This window comes from Schistocerca cancellata, chromosome 7, assembly GCF_023864275.1.
Source record: "Schistocerca cancellata isolate TAMUIC-IGC-003103 chromosome 7, iqSchCanc2.1, whole genome shotgun sequence".
NCBI lineage: Eukaryota > Metazoa > Arthropoda > Insecta > Orthoptera > Acrididae > Schistocerca > Schistocerca cancellata.
The window spans coordinates 540,607,239-540,625,096 of record NC_064632.1 but is presented as its reverse complement, the minus strand read 5'-3'; the positions used below and the strand labels follow the sequence as shown (position 1 = coordinate 540,625,096).

At 40.7% G+C, this 17,858-nt stretch overlaps 1 protein-coding gene across 1 annotated transcript in view; it reads right to left on the bottom strand.

The window, feature by feature from the left end:
- LOC126092889 (coiled-coil domain-containing protein 170) overlaps window positions 1–17,858 on the bottom strand; it is a 380,321-nt gene that overhangs the window by 190,781 nt on the left and 171,682 nt on the right. Inside the window, exon 4 of the mRNA XM_049908619.1 lies at window positions 16,260–16,430. Coding sequence (XP_049764576.1) covers window positions 16,260–16,430 — 171 coding nt within the window. The remainder of the gene's footprint in view (window positions 1–16,259; window positions 16,431–17,858) is intronic.

Here is a 17,858-nt window from a genome sequence, read left to right as displayed (position 1 = left end):
ATGGTATGTTCTGGTATTTTATCAGTGATCTACGCGGGTATGATCAAAAAACATATAAACGTATGATTTAATTCTTACATTAGAGAAGGTGAAATAGTCTCCCTCATGACTGTGTCACACTTGCTAATTCCATCTTCTATCATTGACAGCAGCTTCCCGAAACGGGCGATGTCCATCCTCGTGAAGTTCGGAAATTCTTGCGGATCTTCGGGCCCCACTTTTTCATAAGCAACACAATCCTTTGCCTTCATTCCTTGCTTTCAGCCAGGGTCGAACTCAACAACGTCTGGCTTTTCGTTTTCGTCCTCGTTCTTCCCTGATCCGAAGGTTTATTATAGCTCCAAAAACAAGTGGGTCCTCCATGTGCAAATGTAAATTTAGATATACGTGTACCTGTGTAACCAACTATTGTAATACAACACTAACTGCCGAGTCTGTAATTTAGAACAGTAGCAACCTACATAATAGAATAACAATTACTTCATAAATAATGATAAAAAAGAATTTCTTATTAAATAGGAGCCTTGAGCTCACATAATTTCAAGTAATGACGTTTCAATATGTCACATGGTCCCCCTTATGTTTCGCGCTGTAGAACGAACGACTTTACAAGAGAGCAGACGGTTCTATTTGCGTTTCAAGTGTTATTACTCTCTACTGCGCATGAGCTCCAGGTGTACCCCGCGGAGTGGTATAATAGGTCTACGTGAAACAGCATGTAGTTACAGATATGCACCCTTGGGGCGTTGGTGCATAGGTGTACGGTTTACGCGCATCGTGTAATAGGGGCTTAATATCGTGTTCACAAGCAGACTATTGTGCAGTCAACTGTGCAAATAAGAAACATTGTGCACGTGATAAAAATCATTTGCGAGCTGAATGTGCAACTACAAATACGCGGAGTGATACATCCGAAAGAATGCTAAACAACTCAGTTACTGTCATGAAAGAAAAAGAATTTGAAAGACCTGAACACTTGCGTTACTTAAATATCAAGTATCTGTCTAGCGCTGATGTTGAATGTTTTGGCTATAACACTGGCGGTCCTTCGAAACATGCAAAGAAACCCGAACGAATAAAAGTAGTTGTTATGGCAGACAGCCATGGTGGATTTGCTCGTCTTCTGAATGGTTAGTCCACTGTACAAACAATCGCTTATACTAAAGCGTGGTGCTTCTACGTCGGAAATTTGCAAACATGTGCGATAAACAGACAATGCTGACTTATCCTCTGAAGACTTCATTGTGCTTTTGGTGGGTCAAATGACTTGTACGAAAACGAAATTCACAAAGCAAAACAAGGACAGTCGACACTCAAATATTTTAGTGTTGAGCATGCCACACCGGCATGACTTACAATCTTGGTCATGTGTAAATAAAGAAATAATCAACGCCAACCAACTAATTTCACTCCTTTGCAAAATTTCAGAAATGTACAACTCGTAAATGTTAACAATATTGGGTGAAGATTCCACACAAAAGGAAACTGCTTGTCGCAAAAATAAAAGAAATTATCAACACGAGGCATCAAACACTAAAATGCAAAATCATCCTGGATTGCGCCCCCCCCCCCCCCCCATCCCAATATTCAAAGGAAACAACTGTGACAAGGCCGCAGCCACCAGCATTGACAACAACAAAAGAACAAACAAGGTACCCCCAATATTCAGTCACAGCAACAGCAACAAATGCAGTAATAGCTCCACCAATTGCAGACCCAGCTCTTAACACCAGCAGCAAAATTATCAACAATAGCGTCAACAGCAGAATCAACGACTGGAGAAGCTGAATAAGTAAGAGGGGAGCCAGACATAGAAGAAAATTCTGCAGCAGACGATAATAGAAGAATAATTGCAGCAGGGAAAAGGAAAACAGTACTTCCAGTACACCTGAACGATTTTTTATTGTTAAAATAAAAGTAAATGATCAATTAAATAAAGTCTAAAAGATCTTGTAATTTCATGCTGATTCACCAAACCGTTCAATCATTGCTAAGCAAATTAAGTCAACATGAGATTTTATTTATTGATGAGTTAAAAAACGCTTCTGTAATGTGTATAACTGACACTGGCTGCCTATGCAATGCCAGTCACAAAACGAGCAGACTTCAACCTGTCATCATCATTCTTTAGAACCACATATAGCCATGGAGGGTCCTGTATATTTATTAAAACTGGTTTTGACTACTGTAACATAAAACCCATTCAACTGTTAGCTGAAGAGAAAGTTTTTGAAGTATCTGTAATTGAACTATCCACATTAAAATTAATAGTTATTTGTGTATATAGGAGCCTGGTGGGAACTTAACTGGTTTCTGTCATGAACTAGAAGCAGTTTTAAATACTACAAAAAACTTCAACAAAACACTGATCATATGTGGAGATTTTAATATTGATTTTCAGGAAATTTTAAAAGGCCAGCAAAGCTTAACGGCTCTACTGGAAACATATCACATAAACCCACCATAGATTCTCCTACAAGAGTTACACCAACAACAAGCTCAACAATTGATCAGATATAATAAAAACAAACGTAAATCACAAATTCTGTGCTGGGAATCTTAATACTGGATTCAGTGATCAGTATGCACACTTCACTGTTTATCGCACCCTAAGTGAAACAAATAAGAAAGAGGAACTTGTAAAAGAAACAAGAAGATTGAGTAACAAACAAACGATTTTATACAGAGATTAAGTGATGAAACCTGGTATGAAATGTATACTTGTGAAAATACCAACGAAAAGTTTGAAAAATTCATGGAAATCGTCATCTCCTACTTTGGAGCTGCATTTCCATTAAAAAAACATATATGCCAACGTAACCTCAAAAAGAACAAATGGATTACAACAGGTATTAGAATCTCTTGCACAGAGAAGAGAAGATTACACAATATAGCAAAGACTCATAACATGCCTTATGAATTTCAATTATACCTGAAGCATTACAAGAGGATCCTGAAAAATGTCATAAGGAAAGCTAAAACAATGCCAAGTGACAAATATATTGAAAATTCAAAAAAACATATCGAAAGCTATATGGGAAGTTATCAAAAATCAAACACCAAATGAAACCAAACACTATTAAAATATAAACTTATGTTATGAAGGATGAATGATTTCTTGGACAACAAAAGTTACGGAAACTTTCAACAAGTATTTTGCAGTCATAAGTGAACAGTTAGTTAGTGGACTGGAAGAACACTACAAAATATCACCTCCATAATCCAATAGCATAAGAAATGTGTCTACATCATTGTTCCTTGCACCCAAAAATAGAGAAGAAATTTTATCAGTTATAAAAACCTTGAAAACAGGGTACGCATGTGGAACTGATGGAATACCAGATGTGATCATTAAAAAATGCTGTCTTGTCTTAGCTGAACCCTTGACACACTTGTGAAACAGCTTACTGGCATCAGGGACCTTCCCCTCATGCTTAAAAATAGCAAACCTGAAACCACTATTCAAAAAAGGAAATCCAGAAGGCATTTCAAATTATAGGCCAATGGCCCTGCTGCCTGTATCTTCAAAAATTTTAGAATTTTTTTTATAAGAGATTGTCTGATTTCCTAAATAAACATAGAATTCTCTCTCCCTCACAGCATGATTTCAGGAAAGGCTATTCAACTGAGAGTGCAATATTTGACTTTCTTAATGAAATTTATGCTAAACTGGATGAGAATGAGTTTGTGACAGGCATATATCTTGATTTATCCAAAGCTTTCGACATCAGTGACCATAATGCCCTCCTGCAGAAGCTTGACCAATTAGGAATTAGAGGTATATCCTATAAATGGCTCAGGACGTACCTATGTGGACGGAAACAGGTGGTTGAAGTACAATAGCTGGCCTTAACAAAATCAGCTACTACTATTCAGGATATGAAAATGTGAAATACAGCATCCCTCAAGGATCAGGACCCATTCTGTTTCTCCTCTATGTCAATGACCTTATATACAACAAGTATTGCCAAATTACCCTCCAATTTTGCAGATTGTACAAGCTTCCATATTAGTGAGAAAACAGAAGAAAAACTAAAAGACTCTGCTATCCAATCAATGAATAGCATAGAACAGTGGTTGAGCTGTAACAAGCTAATTATAAACAAAGGAAAGACAGTAGCAGTGAACTTCTACAACCTAAAAGGTAGGCACCACCCAAATATACAAATAGAACTAAGGGACAAAGTTCTTGAAAGTGTTGACAGCATTAAATTTCTGGGTCTCTGGCTCCAGAACAACACAAAATGGGAGGTACACATCGAATATCTACAAAAGAAACTAAGCAAAACATGCTACAAGATGAGGATCTTAAAAAGTTGTAGCAGCAAAGACAGGCTGTTAAATGTATGCTACTTCAATGTGTATTCTGTAATTAAATATGGCACAATCTTCTGGGACAATGCAGTAACAAATATTAAACTTCTCAGAATACAAAGAAAATTTTTTAAGAATTATTGAAGGGGTCAAAAATATGAAATCATGCAGACCCATATTCAAAAAAGTCAATTCTTCCTCTTCCTGGCATTTTTATCTATGAAACGTCAGTTTTCATAAAACAGTATATTCATAGATACCCAGGTATCTCATTAAAGATGAAGATATACATGCATACAATACAAGACAAAAGTCTGATCTTCATATGAAGCAAATGAGAACATCATTGTGCCAAAAAGAACTCTACATATTGGGATAAAAATTTACAATAATCTGCCTAACCATATTAAATCAGTAAGTAAACTCAGTAGTTGAAGGCTGAACGAAAGGCATATTTAACTGATCATTGCTTTTACAATCTGAGAGAGTACCTAGAAACCATCCAACAAAAATAAATATGCATTATGAATATTGGACTTAGCATGTTGTCTCTAACGTTTATTGTATATATGATTCTTTGCTAAATTACTTAAATATCTTGTGCCTTAGGAATGCAATACAAACTGTATTTTATGCTGTAAAGACTTAACCATGTCCAATACCCTTTTATACATTTTATACATGTGGGATAGAGGGACTAGCTAAATAAATAAAATAAATATTCAGATGAAACAGTCAGGAAAATTAATGAAGAATTAAATGCCAAACACACAAAATACATCATAATGAAGTGACTGTAATTTTTATCTCAAAAATTAAGTATAGTGGCAAGACCCATCTTGGAGATAGTACCATCAGACGCCACTGGATCCCAGAACGAGTGCAAAAATCATGATTGCAATCTTTTATTTATTTATTAGTTGCCACTGTTACACCTGACCTACACCCTAGAAGATATTTCAGTCCAGATTTCATAGTTCTTTTTATTTTTAAAAACAAGGTGTTTTCATAGTACCAACAACAGTCATTGGCTCGCAGGCCGATCAAAAGATTGAAAAAACACGAGATTTCCCGGACTGTGACGTAAACTGTTCGAACAGTCTGAGTCTTGTTCAAGCACCGTCCTTGTGAACAGTGATTACGTAAAAAAAAAGGTGGTGCAGAAGAATATTCAATATGAGTCGTCGGTTTTGACCATAGAATTTATTCTGTGTAAGCATTTTGTTTAAATAACATTTTTGTTGCTTTCAGTTATATTTAACAAATAATTGTAGCATCTTTGCAGTCTATATTTAAGTTAAGATAAATAATTAATTTTTTATCAAATTCATTTTTATTCTTTTGACCCATCACACACCAGCCATCACATAGAAAAAAAATCTCTCTGTGAATGCTGAGGTGGCAGACAATAGAAATGAAACAAAAGCACTCTGTCGTCAGGTCTCGAGTGGCCTACCGGGACCATCCGACCGCCGTGTCATCCTCGGTGGAGGATGCGGTTAGGAAGGGTGTGGGGTCAGCACACCGCTCTCCCGGTCGTAAGGTGGTATTCTTGACCGAAGCCGCTACTATTTGGTCGAGTAGCTCCTCAATTGGCATCCCGAGGCTGAGTGCTCCCCAAAAAATGGCAACAGCGCATAGCGGCCTAGATGGTCACCCATCAAAGTGCCGACCACGCCTGACAGCGCTTAACTTCGGTGATCTCATTGGAACCGGTGTATCCACTGCGGCAAAGCTGTCGCCAATACAAATGAAATTAATATGCAAATTTGTGAAATCGGCATTTGCCTTAAGAATTATTTGCTGACTTTCTTGAGCAGTGGATAATTCTGCAAAACCTTTAGAAGCATATATACACTGCAAAAAAAAAAAAAAAAAAAAGTCGATCGTACAGATGGCGAATACTGTTCCGATATATGTTATTCTACTCCTGCTCAATCTGTTCACGTAGTTCTGTGAGAATTGTTGGTTGACGAGTCGCACGAGTCACTTCTTGTCCCATCACATCTCACACATGCTCGATTGGAGACAAGTCCAAAGATCGTGCTGGCTAGGGAAGTTGGTACATGTCTTTCAGAACACGTTGAGTTTTGCGGTTAGTGTGTGGGTGAACATTATCCTGCTGAAACAACACATCACCTTCCTGTTGCCGTCTCTAATGACCTCGTTGTCGACGGGATGTTAAACGCTAATCTCCTCCTCCTCCTGTTGCAAGAATGGCGGAAAAACTGGTCTAACAACATTATGCACCCCCCCCCCCCCCCAGAAACACCAAAGGTGAACGAGAGTTGAAGCTTATGGGAAGGGGCCAGTGCCTCTTGGACGAGTATTCTCTTCAAGACATCGCTCACCAGGTCAAGCCATGCACATCGATGCTGCGACATGAATGGAAGACGGGCTAGAGGTGGGCATGCCCGTAGTCTCACTGCTAATAACCAGTTCGCAGCACCTCTTATCTGTGCTGTGATAGCTGTGCGATCTGCCACTGCTGCCGCTGTATGTCCACTGATGTAATTAGTTTCCCTTTCTCAGACCATGATGCAGTATATCTTAATCTTAATAATGTAACTTCAGACTGCACCAAACCAGAATGTAAAACTGTGATTACTAGACCAGTGAGCAGAGAGAGGATGGATAGGTTTAGACATGCCCTCACTTATTTCAGTTGGGACATATGTTTTATTAGGCTTCAACACTGTTCAGCTGACATTGTATTCACAAAGTTTTTCTCCATCTTTTTAAATGTATTTGAAAATAGCATCCCTCTGAAAAATGTACAGTGAATATTAGTAGTAATTACAAGAAAAGGAAAACGAAGGAATGGTATACTCCACAGTTAGGGCAACTGAAAAATACTGTTATGCTGTATTCTAGTCTGTACAAAACCAGTAAATCAGAACTATATAAAGACCTGTATGCTACAGCTAAATGCAAGTACAGGAAGGCAATAAATGAAGCAAAGAAACTGCATAACATAGTAAACATTGAAAAATCTAACAATAAATGCAAGAAGGCCTGGAGTGTAATAAACTCCATTGCACACACTAAACACAAAGAGGAAATGGCCATTACCCCAGAAGAATTTAATAAATATTGCATTCAGTCCATTGAAGAAATTAGTAGTTCAATAATCAAACCACCTGAAAATGCATTTAGTTTTATGGACAGCTGCTTTGAAAAGCTTCCCCCAAGCACCTTCACTTTCACAGAAGTGAGCCCAAATAATATCCTAAAAATAGTGAAAATTTCAAACCTTCAGTTAGTGTTGATTACTATGATATGTCATGTAATTTGTTGAAAGATGTTATTGATTGTGTGATTTATCCTTTAACCTTTTGTGTTAACAAATGCCTAGTTGAAAGTAAGTTCCCCGACATACTAAAAATTTCTAGAGTTGTGCCCATATACAAAAATGGGGAAAAGAACTGTCCTGCTAGTTACAGACCTATATCCATGACCCCAGTTTTTTTCAAAAATTTTAGAAACGATTATGTATGAGCAAGTTAGTGGCTACTTGGGTAAACTAAATATAATTAGTGATAAACAGTTTGGATTTAGGAAAGGTAAATCCACAACAGATGCAATGGACTCCCTCGTAAAATTAGTCCTAGATGTGTTCGAGGCTAGGGACTATGCCCAGGCTATATTTTGTGACCTGAGCAGAGCCTTTGACTGTGTAGAGCATGACACTGTGCTGAATAAGCTAGTTTACTATGGTTTTGATGACAACAGTATAAATATGTTCAGGTCTTTTCTAGAGAACCGTCAACAAGTTGTGTGCATTGGTAGGGAGAAATCAAATTTGGTTAATGTTAGGTACGGAGTGCCTCAAGGGTCGGTGCGTGGACCTTTACTGTTTATACTAATGATTAATGACCTGCCCTTATTCATAAATTCTCATACAATATTGTATGCTGATGACACAACTTTTCTACATAAAAGCTCTTATCTAGGTACACTGAAAACACTGACCGAAAATACCCTTGCTCAGTCCTCATTATGGTTCAAAGCTAATGGCTTCTTGCTAAATGAAAGCAAAACCCAGACACTTTACTTTAGCCACAAAGATATTCCTAACTACCAGGAATTAGAAACTGTTAAATTTTTAGGTGTTACTATTGACAATAAATTGACATGCGAACCACACATTATAAATATATTGGCTAGGCTTTCAAGAGTTATTTATCTAATTAGAAATTTAAAAAGACATGTTCCCAATGACTATGTGAGATCAGCATATTTTGCCTTCTTCCAAAGCATCATCTCTTATGGAATTTTACTGTGGGGTAGTAGCTGTCATGTAAATGATATTTTACTTTTACAGAAGAAAGTAATAAGAATAATAACGGATTCTGATAAAACAGAACATTGTAAACCTCTGTTTATTAAATTGCAGTGTCTTACAGTAGTAAACTTATTCATATACAATGTTTTAATGTACATTAGAAACAATGTGTCTAATTTTGTGTTGAGATGTGATATTCATAGCCATAATACTAGAAACAGAACATCTGTAGACGTATCATATCATAGATTATCAAAATCGCATAACTCTTACCTAGTTCTTGGACTAAGGATGTTTAATAGACTAAGTGCTGACTTTAAAGAACTGCCTGTAAATATCTTTAAAGCTAAATTATACAAGCTACTAGGGAACAATCTGTTTTACTCCATTGATGAATTCTTTGAAGATGAAAATACTATATTCTAACGTGTACCTATTTCATGTAAACCAATTTACATCGATATAGTAGTTTATGTAGAAATATATGCTCTTGACTTTGTCTATTGCTGTAATCAGCTGAACGACAATAAAATTATTATTATTATTATTATCATGGGTGCCTGCTTCACACATTTGCACCACACTGAGCCTTCTGGCTGTGAGCATTTCCTATCAAAAAGTTGGCACAAATGGCGCTCTGGTAGCTATGTCATTACGCTATCTGTTTCTCGGATGACGCTGAAACGATAATCAATAAAATCAAACTCTTTACTTAGGTACTCCAAAGATTTGCAATAGATGATGAAAAATTTCTTTCAATTTTGCGTTAGCTGAGGTGAAGACAATAATTTAATCTTTTTGCCTGTTTCATATCCAAAGAAGAGGGACACGCTTTCTTTTTGTCACTCCATATTTAAGATTATTCATGATATAATACACATCAAAAATTGTTGTTCAGTTGCCTGTAAGGCATTTTAGTGTTTTATTAAAAATATTTAAAAAACGGCTACAAAAGTGAAAAGAAATTTATCAAGTCATTGTCAGTGATAAGCATCGATAACTTTTGCAAAATCATTGGACAGTCTTCTCCTAAGCTTACAAAATACCTGGAGGTGGCTTTGCAGTTTAAAAATAATATACCTATGTAGGATAAAAGAGAGAGCCACATTGTTCCCACATAGCATTTCACTTCACGAAAATGTCAATTCATTGGTTTTCTTTTTACAGATGAGTGGGAAAAATGAACATGTTGTTGTTCTTGCTGTGGTCTTCAGTCCAAAGATTGATTTGATGCAGCTCTCCAAGCTACTCTATCCTATACAAGCCTCTTCACCTCTAAGTATCTACTGCAACCTACATCCTTCTGAATCTGCTTCGTGTATTCATCTCTTGGTCTCCCTCTACGAATTTTACCCTCCAAGCTTCATTCCAATACTAAATTGGTGATCCCTTGATGCCTCATGAAGTGTCCTACCAACCGATCCCTTCTTATAGTCAAGTTGTGCCACAAATTCCTTTTCTCCCCAATTCTATTCAGCACCTCCTCATTAAAAAATGGTTCAAATGGCTCTGAGCACTATGGGACTTAACATTTCATGTCATCAGTCCCCTATAACTTAGAACTACTTAAACCTAACTAACCTAAGGACATCACACACCCATGCCCGAGGCAGGATTCAAACCTGCTACCATAGCGGTCGCGCGGTTCCAGACTGAAGCGCCTAGAACCCCTCGTCCACAACGGCCGGCACCTCCTCATTAGTTATGTGATCTACCCATCTAATCTTCAGTATTCTTCTGTAGCATCACATTGTGAAAGCTCCTCTTCTTCTCTAAACTGTTTATCGTCCATGTTTCACAATACATGGCTGCACTGCAAACAAATACTTTCAGAAAAAGTTTCCTGACACATCTATACTCGATGTTAGCAAATTTCTCTTCTTCAGAAACGCTTTCCTTGCCATCGCCAGTCTACATTTTATATCCTCTCTACTTCGACCATCTGTAGTTATTTTGCTGTCCAAATAGCAAAACTCATCTACTACTTTAAGTGTCTCATTTCCTAATCTGATTCCCTCAGCATCACCTGATTTAATTCGACCATATTCCATTATTCTCGTTTTGCTTTTGTTGATGCTCAACTTATAGCTCCTTTCAAGACAGTGTCAATTCCGTTCAACTGTTCTTCCAAGTCCTTTGCTGTCTCCGACAGAATTACAATGTCATCGGCGAACCTCAAACGTTTTATTTCTTCTTCCTGAATTTTAATTCCTACTCCATATTTTTCTTTGGTTTCCTATACTGTTTGTGCAATGTACAGATTGAATAACAACGGGGATAGACTACAACCCTGTCTTAGTCTCTTCTCAACCATTGCTTCCCTTTCATGCCCCTCGACTCCTATAACTGCCTTCTGGTTTGTGTAAAAATTATAAATAGCCATTCGTTCCCTGTATTTTACCCCTGCCACCTTCAGAATCTTTCTTCTAAGTTAAGTCATAAGGTCAGTATTGCCTCACGTGTTCCAATATTTCTACGGAATCCAAACTGATCCTCCCCGAGGTCGGCTTCTACCAGCATTTGCATTCGCCTGTAAAGAATTCGTGTTAGTATTTTGCAACTGTGACTTATTAAACTGATAGTTCCTGCTTTCTTTGGAATTGGAATTATTATATTCTTTTTGAAGTTTGAGGGTATTTTGCCTGTGTCATGAACATAAACTTTCAAAATTACTTTCTATAAAAAAACTGTAGTATGTCTCATACGATTAAACTGTAGTATGTCTCATACGATTATGCACTGTGTGTTCATGATATTTTCCCTTAATCAAATCTGGTAGCAAGTCTCTCATATCTGTACATAGAAAAATTGTTTGCTGCAAAATTAGCATGTGTGTTGTTTTGGACGGTTGAGGTGACCGTGCACTATGTTAACTGTGTGCGCACATTATCTTCTGTAATCCTTGGACAGTCATAGTGCATACTGTAAAATGTCCTCAGCACTCCTGGAATAGTGCGCCATAGTTATAAATACACCTGCAGAAAGTTACGTAAGAGAGACAAAATTCTAAAATTTCCATTTTTGTATACCTGTTTCGTGCTGTCAGAACTTAATTTGAATGGAAGAACACAAAAGTTATTGTGCCTCAAATGTTTGATAGTTACCCACTGAAAAAATTTTTTTGTCTTGACAACCTTTTTATCTTTGTTCTAGTGCAAAAAATTCTGCATACTCTCTGTGAGCAATGCATTTGAGTCCGTAGATAAGTGTAGATGAAGGAACACACCTACCGTATTGGAAGGCCACGTTTTTCAAATTCTACTACAATTGCTTTGCCTTGTAGAAACGAATGTAGTCTCAGTAGGCATTGACAGGTATTCAATCTATTTTCCGTCAGATGTTTGATAAGGTACTGTTGCGATCAAGTTATGCAGCAGGGAGGGAATGAAGGCATCCTTTTTGAAATTGGGGAAAGATGCTGAGAAAGTATTCTACAGCCATGTTTAATTTGTGCCGGGTGTTGGAAGTACCCTATTTCTGGAACTCTATAAGGACTTTAAGAGGAAGCGACGTAGAAATAATTGCGGACTGTATCCTGACACTCTCCTGAATTTTTTGGGCAATATTTTGAAAATGTCCGGAATTTTCTTCAAAATAATACGAGAACCCAAAATATAAGAGCCACTGAAAACCATAACATAATAATCCAAAGCATTACAGAACCTCCACCATCCTTCACAGTCAGAAGGGTACAGTCCCTATGTTAAGTTCCCGCATGTGTTCTTCACACTCTCGTAAATACAGCTTGTTGTAGAGTAGTCTAAAAATTGTCATAAAGGACAGGGCGAGAATGTTTGCTGTACTGTTCATTGCCCAAGAGCACAGAATTTTTGCTCCTTGCAGCACTCAAACCTCTTCTTTGAATTCATTGCAACGTCTGACACTGGACATCTTTAGTTGTGTGATGGCTCAAATGGCTCTGAGCACTACGGAACTTAACAGCTGAGGTCAACAGTCCCCTAGAACTTAGAACTACTTAAACCTGATTAACCTTAAGGACATCACACACATCCATGCGCGAGGCAGGATTCGAACCTGCGAGCGTAACAGTAGCGCGGTTCCGGACTGAAGCGCCTAGAACCGCTCGACCACAACGGCCAGCTGTGTGATGGCGCTAGTTGCTCAGGGTATATATTGTCTTCTTACCTATGCCGTCTGTTGATTTCTGGTTGACGTAACCCTGGCGACCCAGGGTTTATGCTACCCTACACGGCGATTTTTCCTTTCGTTTGTGCCTTGAAAAATGATGGAGTTCCACGTGTCGAAATATCGGCAGTTACAGAGGACGTTACCTGGCTGCTTACCAGTGAGTTATTTCAACAAACTTAAGTTATTATGTGCCTTGCCGCAATGGTAACAGCGGTTCCCATCAGATAACCGAAGTTCAGCGCTGTCGGGATTGGCCAGCGCTTAGATGGGTCACCTTCTAGTCTCCCGAGCGATCTTTGCGAACGGGGTACTCTCAGCCCTTGTGAGGCCACAACTGAGGAGAGACTTGACTGAGAAGTAGCGGTTCCCGTCACGAAAATTGACGACGGCCGGGAGAGCGGTGTGCTGACCACGTGCCTCTCCGTAACCACATCAAGTGACGCCTGCCGGCTAAGGATCACACGGCTGTTGGTCGACACTGTTGTGCCTTTCGAGACCTATACAGACAGAGAGAAATTAGGTAGAGCTACACCCTTCCACACTCTTTCACACCTATAAATTCATAATCGTCTGCTATGCAAATGTACACTCCTGGAAATTGAAATAAGAACACCGTGAATTCATTGTCCCAGGAAGGGGAAACTTTATTGACACATTCCTGGGGTCAGATACATCACATGATCACACTGACAGAACCACAGGCACATAGACACAGGCAACAGAGCATGCACAATGTCGGCACTAGTACAGTGTATATCCACCTTTCGCAGCAATGCAGGCTGCTATTCTCCCATGGAGACGATCGTAGAGATGCTGGATGTAGTCCTGTGGAACGGCTTGCCATGCCATTTCCACCTGGCGCCTCAGTTGGACCAGCGTTCGTGCTGGACGTGCAGACCGCGTGAGACGACGCTTCATCCAGTCCCAAACATGCTCAATGGGGGACAGATCCGGAGATCTTGCTGGCCAAGGTAGTTGACTTACACCTTCTAGAGCACGTTGGGTGGCACGGGATACATGCGGACGTGCATTGTCCTGTTGGAACAGCAAGTTCCCTTGCCGGTCTAGGAATGGTAGAACGATGGGTTCGATGACGGTTTGGATGTACCGTGCACTATTCAGTGTCCCCTCGACGATCACCAGTGGTGTACGGCCAGTGTAGGAGATCGCTCCCCACACCATGATGCCGGGTGTTGGCCCTGTGTGCCTCGGTCGTATGCAGTCCTGATTGTGGCGCTCACCTGCACGGCGCCAAACACGCATACGACCATCATTGGCACCAAGGCAGAAGCGACTCTCATCGCTGAAGACGACACGTCTCCATTCGTGCCTCCATTCACGCCTGTCGCGACACCACTGGAGGCGGGCTGCACGATGTTGGGGCGTGAGCGGAAGACGGCCTAACGGTGTGCGGGACCGTAGCCCAGCTTCATGGAGACGGTTGCGAATGGTCCTCGCCGATACCCCAGGAGCAACAGTGTCCCTAATTTGCTGGGAAGTGGCGGTGCGGTCCCCTACGGCACTGCGTACGATCCTACGGTCTTGGCGTGCATCCGTGCGTCGCTGCGGTCCGGTCCCAGGTTGACGGGCACGTGCACCTTCCGCAGACCACTGGAGACAACATCGATGTACTGTGGAGACCTCACGCCCCACGTGTTGAGCAATTCGGCGGTACGTCCACCCTGCCTCCCGCATGCCCACTATACGCCCTCGCTCAAAGTCCGTCAGCTGCACATACGGTTCACGTCCACGCTGTCGTGGCATGCTACCAGTGTTAAAGACTGCGATGGAGCTCCGTATGCCACGGCAAACTGGCTGACACTGACGGCGGCGGTGCACAAATGCTGCGCAGCTAGCGCCATTCGACGGCCAACACCGCGGTTCCTGGTGTGTCCGCTGTGCCGTGCGTGTGATCATTGCTTGTACAGCCCTCTCGCAGTGTCCGGAGCAAGTATGGTGGGTCTGACACACCGGTGTCAATGTGTTCTTTTTTCCATTTCCAGGAGTGTAGTTTCGTGGATTTCTGCTTCACCCCCCCCCCTCCTCCTCACCGATCCTGGTTCTCTGCCGTGCCTATATCATCACATTCCCTCAACACTTCATCTATACATTCTCCATATCCCCTCCCAACAGAACTTTAATCATCTCCCCTTACTCAACCATTAAATCCGCCCTCATATACATCCATCATAACGAAATCTGACAGTGCCGCCTCCTTTTCAGTGCTCCCATCATCATCACACCTCTCCACCCACACCTTTAGGCTTGGATCGGAATCTCTTACCTCAACACCCTCCAAAATCCCTCAACCAAAAATACTGTTGTGTACATAGTTCCGCGTAGTCAGCGCGTACACAACTTTCCCACTAGAGCGTGCTCCGCTAAGCAACACCGCAGGCCCAGCGCTCGTCCGTCTCCGCACTATGAGATGGCGCTACCTTAGAGACGGACCAAATTCTGCTTCTGCCTATCCGCATATTAATATGTAACACAGCCAATGAGATTGCTGCTAACGCAGAACCTTTTCTCCTCACAGATCACCCTCGCGCAGTGATACATGAACGCGCAAGGTATTATAACGAATGTACAGACCTCCAATTAGTCAGTCTGCATCAGTCTGTACCAGTCTGTACGAGTTCTACATTTGTCTGTACCAGTCTATAGTCAAGTTTCAGTCTGCGCTTAATAAGATTACCATATTCCTGTACATAGCCATGAAGATAAATGTATAGACACTTTTGTCAAGTATCAGAGATGTATGTGAGAATGAGATTAACGTACCAATACCAAAGGAACTTCAGATTGTCCATTGTAAATAGCATCCAGAACAAAGTTAAGTAATTTTTATGCTTGTTATTATTTTAATAAATGTGTCTGAAAATTAATCGAGTTCTGTTTAAAGTTGGTCACCATCAATCTGCTACTCTAAGCGTGCAAGTGGCATTTCTATTGTCTGACCTAACGGCAGAAGATAAACACGCCACGATAAGACCACGAGACATATTGCGGACACTCGCCTACTTCGTTAGAGCGACAAGTCAAATAATCTGATGGTGTGTGTACCGAAGGTCTTACAGTATGCACACCACACATACATACATATAAAACCATTAGACACACCAATCAAAAACCTACAAATCTCATTGTACCTCTACCCCTTGCTGTCTACATGAACTATTCACTTCATTCATCTGTGTAAACGTTTTAATGAACCAATAACTCAGCTTCTAATCTTTTAAATCTCCTTTCTCCCCCCTCCCCTACCCCAATCCGTGGGGCGAGGGGGATGAAATAAAAATAGGAAAAATGTAAAGAAAAAAATAAATGTACCCTATTGCAGTCGGCAATGCTAAATCAGCGGTTTAACAGCTTCGCAGACAGTTATTACCAAACATGCTCGTGAATTCTGTGACGAATAAAAATCTGAACGCCAGAGTAGTCCAGGACCCCTCCTCTTGCGGATACCTACGATATGGACGTTGTGATACAGTGAGCAGAGTCAGAGCAGTACCTGCACGAGCTCGGCAGCCTTGTGGATGAGGCTGTCTGGCGAGGACGGCGCAGTGTCCGAGTAGTCGATGCCCAGCGCCGCCGACAGCCTCCGCAACAGGTCCTGCATCGCCTTGCGGTGCGACTCCTTCATACTCTCCTCCGAGTGGCACTCCAGCTCCAGCATGCGCACCTGCAACATGGGACGCGCACAATAGAGATGGGGGATCCGCTCTTGAACTAATTAATAGAGTTGAATCTTTCAAAGGAGTGAACAATCAGTGATTCAGAAAAAAAGAACGGTAGCGCCAAACGTTTCCCACGGCAGAGAGAGAGAGAGAGAGAGAGAGAGAGAGACGGAGCATATCAGCAGCGCCTCTGTTGGTCAGAGCACAGTGCACGCCACACAACACAGCCAGCGCCGGCCTCTGACCTGCTTCTACCTTGGCTGCCTGCATTGTGCAGTGCCCCATTGGATTTTGTGTTTCACATATGTCGTGCCGTCTCTGTGTGTCGTCTGCCGCGCGCAGTATCTGGCGCAGCTTAACTTCACATCGCACTCTGTCGGCGATCGTTTCAGTCGCACGTCCTGCCCTCTGGGCAGTTGATGCGAGCAACAGGACAGAGAGCCACCTAGCGGATAACATAGGAACTACTTGCAACAACCTGCTCGCAAGGGAACGGACGATTTGTCTCAGAGCGGGTGAGTTCACCGCTCCCCCCACCCTCGGAACTCGCCCGCTCAACACTCACCCCACTGTCTCGACTCTAGCCAGAGCGTTGAGCAAAGCGACTCAGGTGTCACTGTGGTCTCTACGGTCTCAGCTCATGCAGTAATACAGCTCGTGGCTCGACCTGCTCGACTCAGCGCCTCTGCATCGGAGTTCGTCCCTACTGGATATTGTTCTTTGTAGTAATACCGCTATGTATATTACATTATTATGTTATGTATACATCAATTGTTTTTATTTTATTTTTATTTGTTTAAACTGATTAGATTAGGTTCCTGATGACTCCTCTTACTATAGGATTTTTATTATGGACACTCGAATTTACGCTTTAATTACGAGCGAACCGATAAACGTATTACAAAATGTGATACACCAATATTTTCCTTGTTTTATTCTGCGTAAGGCTATATGCAGTACTTTCGTTTTACAGTCAAATTTATATATTTTTTTCTTATTCTGGTACGGATTTTGCTATTTTAGGCGTCTTCGGAAGGAAACGTTCACTTTAAAAATATATGGCTTGCGATGTATTTGTATGAGGTTAATGAAATTTTAATACATTATAGCCAAATATATTGTTAATGTAAATCTCAAGTTACAACATTCTCCGATCACCCAAAAAACCACGATAGTGCAAAATAAATCAATAATCAAAAACTTTGTCATATCGTGGAAATTTCAATAAACAATACAAAATTCTTACTCATTATCTGTGTTACTTCAAAATAGGATCAAATAAGATCAAAATACAGGTATAGTACTGGAATCAACCAAGTTTAAAGGGCAATGTGCCTTCCATTTATTTTCTATTGTAAATGAGTGGTGAGTTATGAAAAAGAGCTAATTCATTTCAGGGAGTGAACAGTTCTGATCCAATCTCTGAAAAGAAC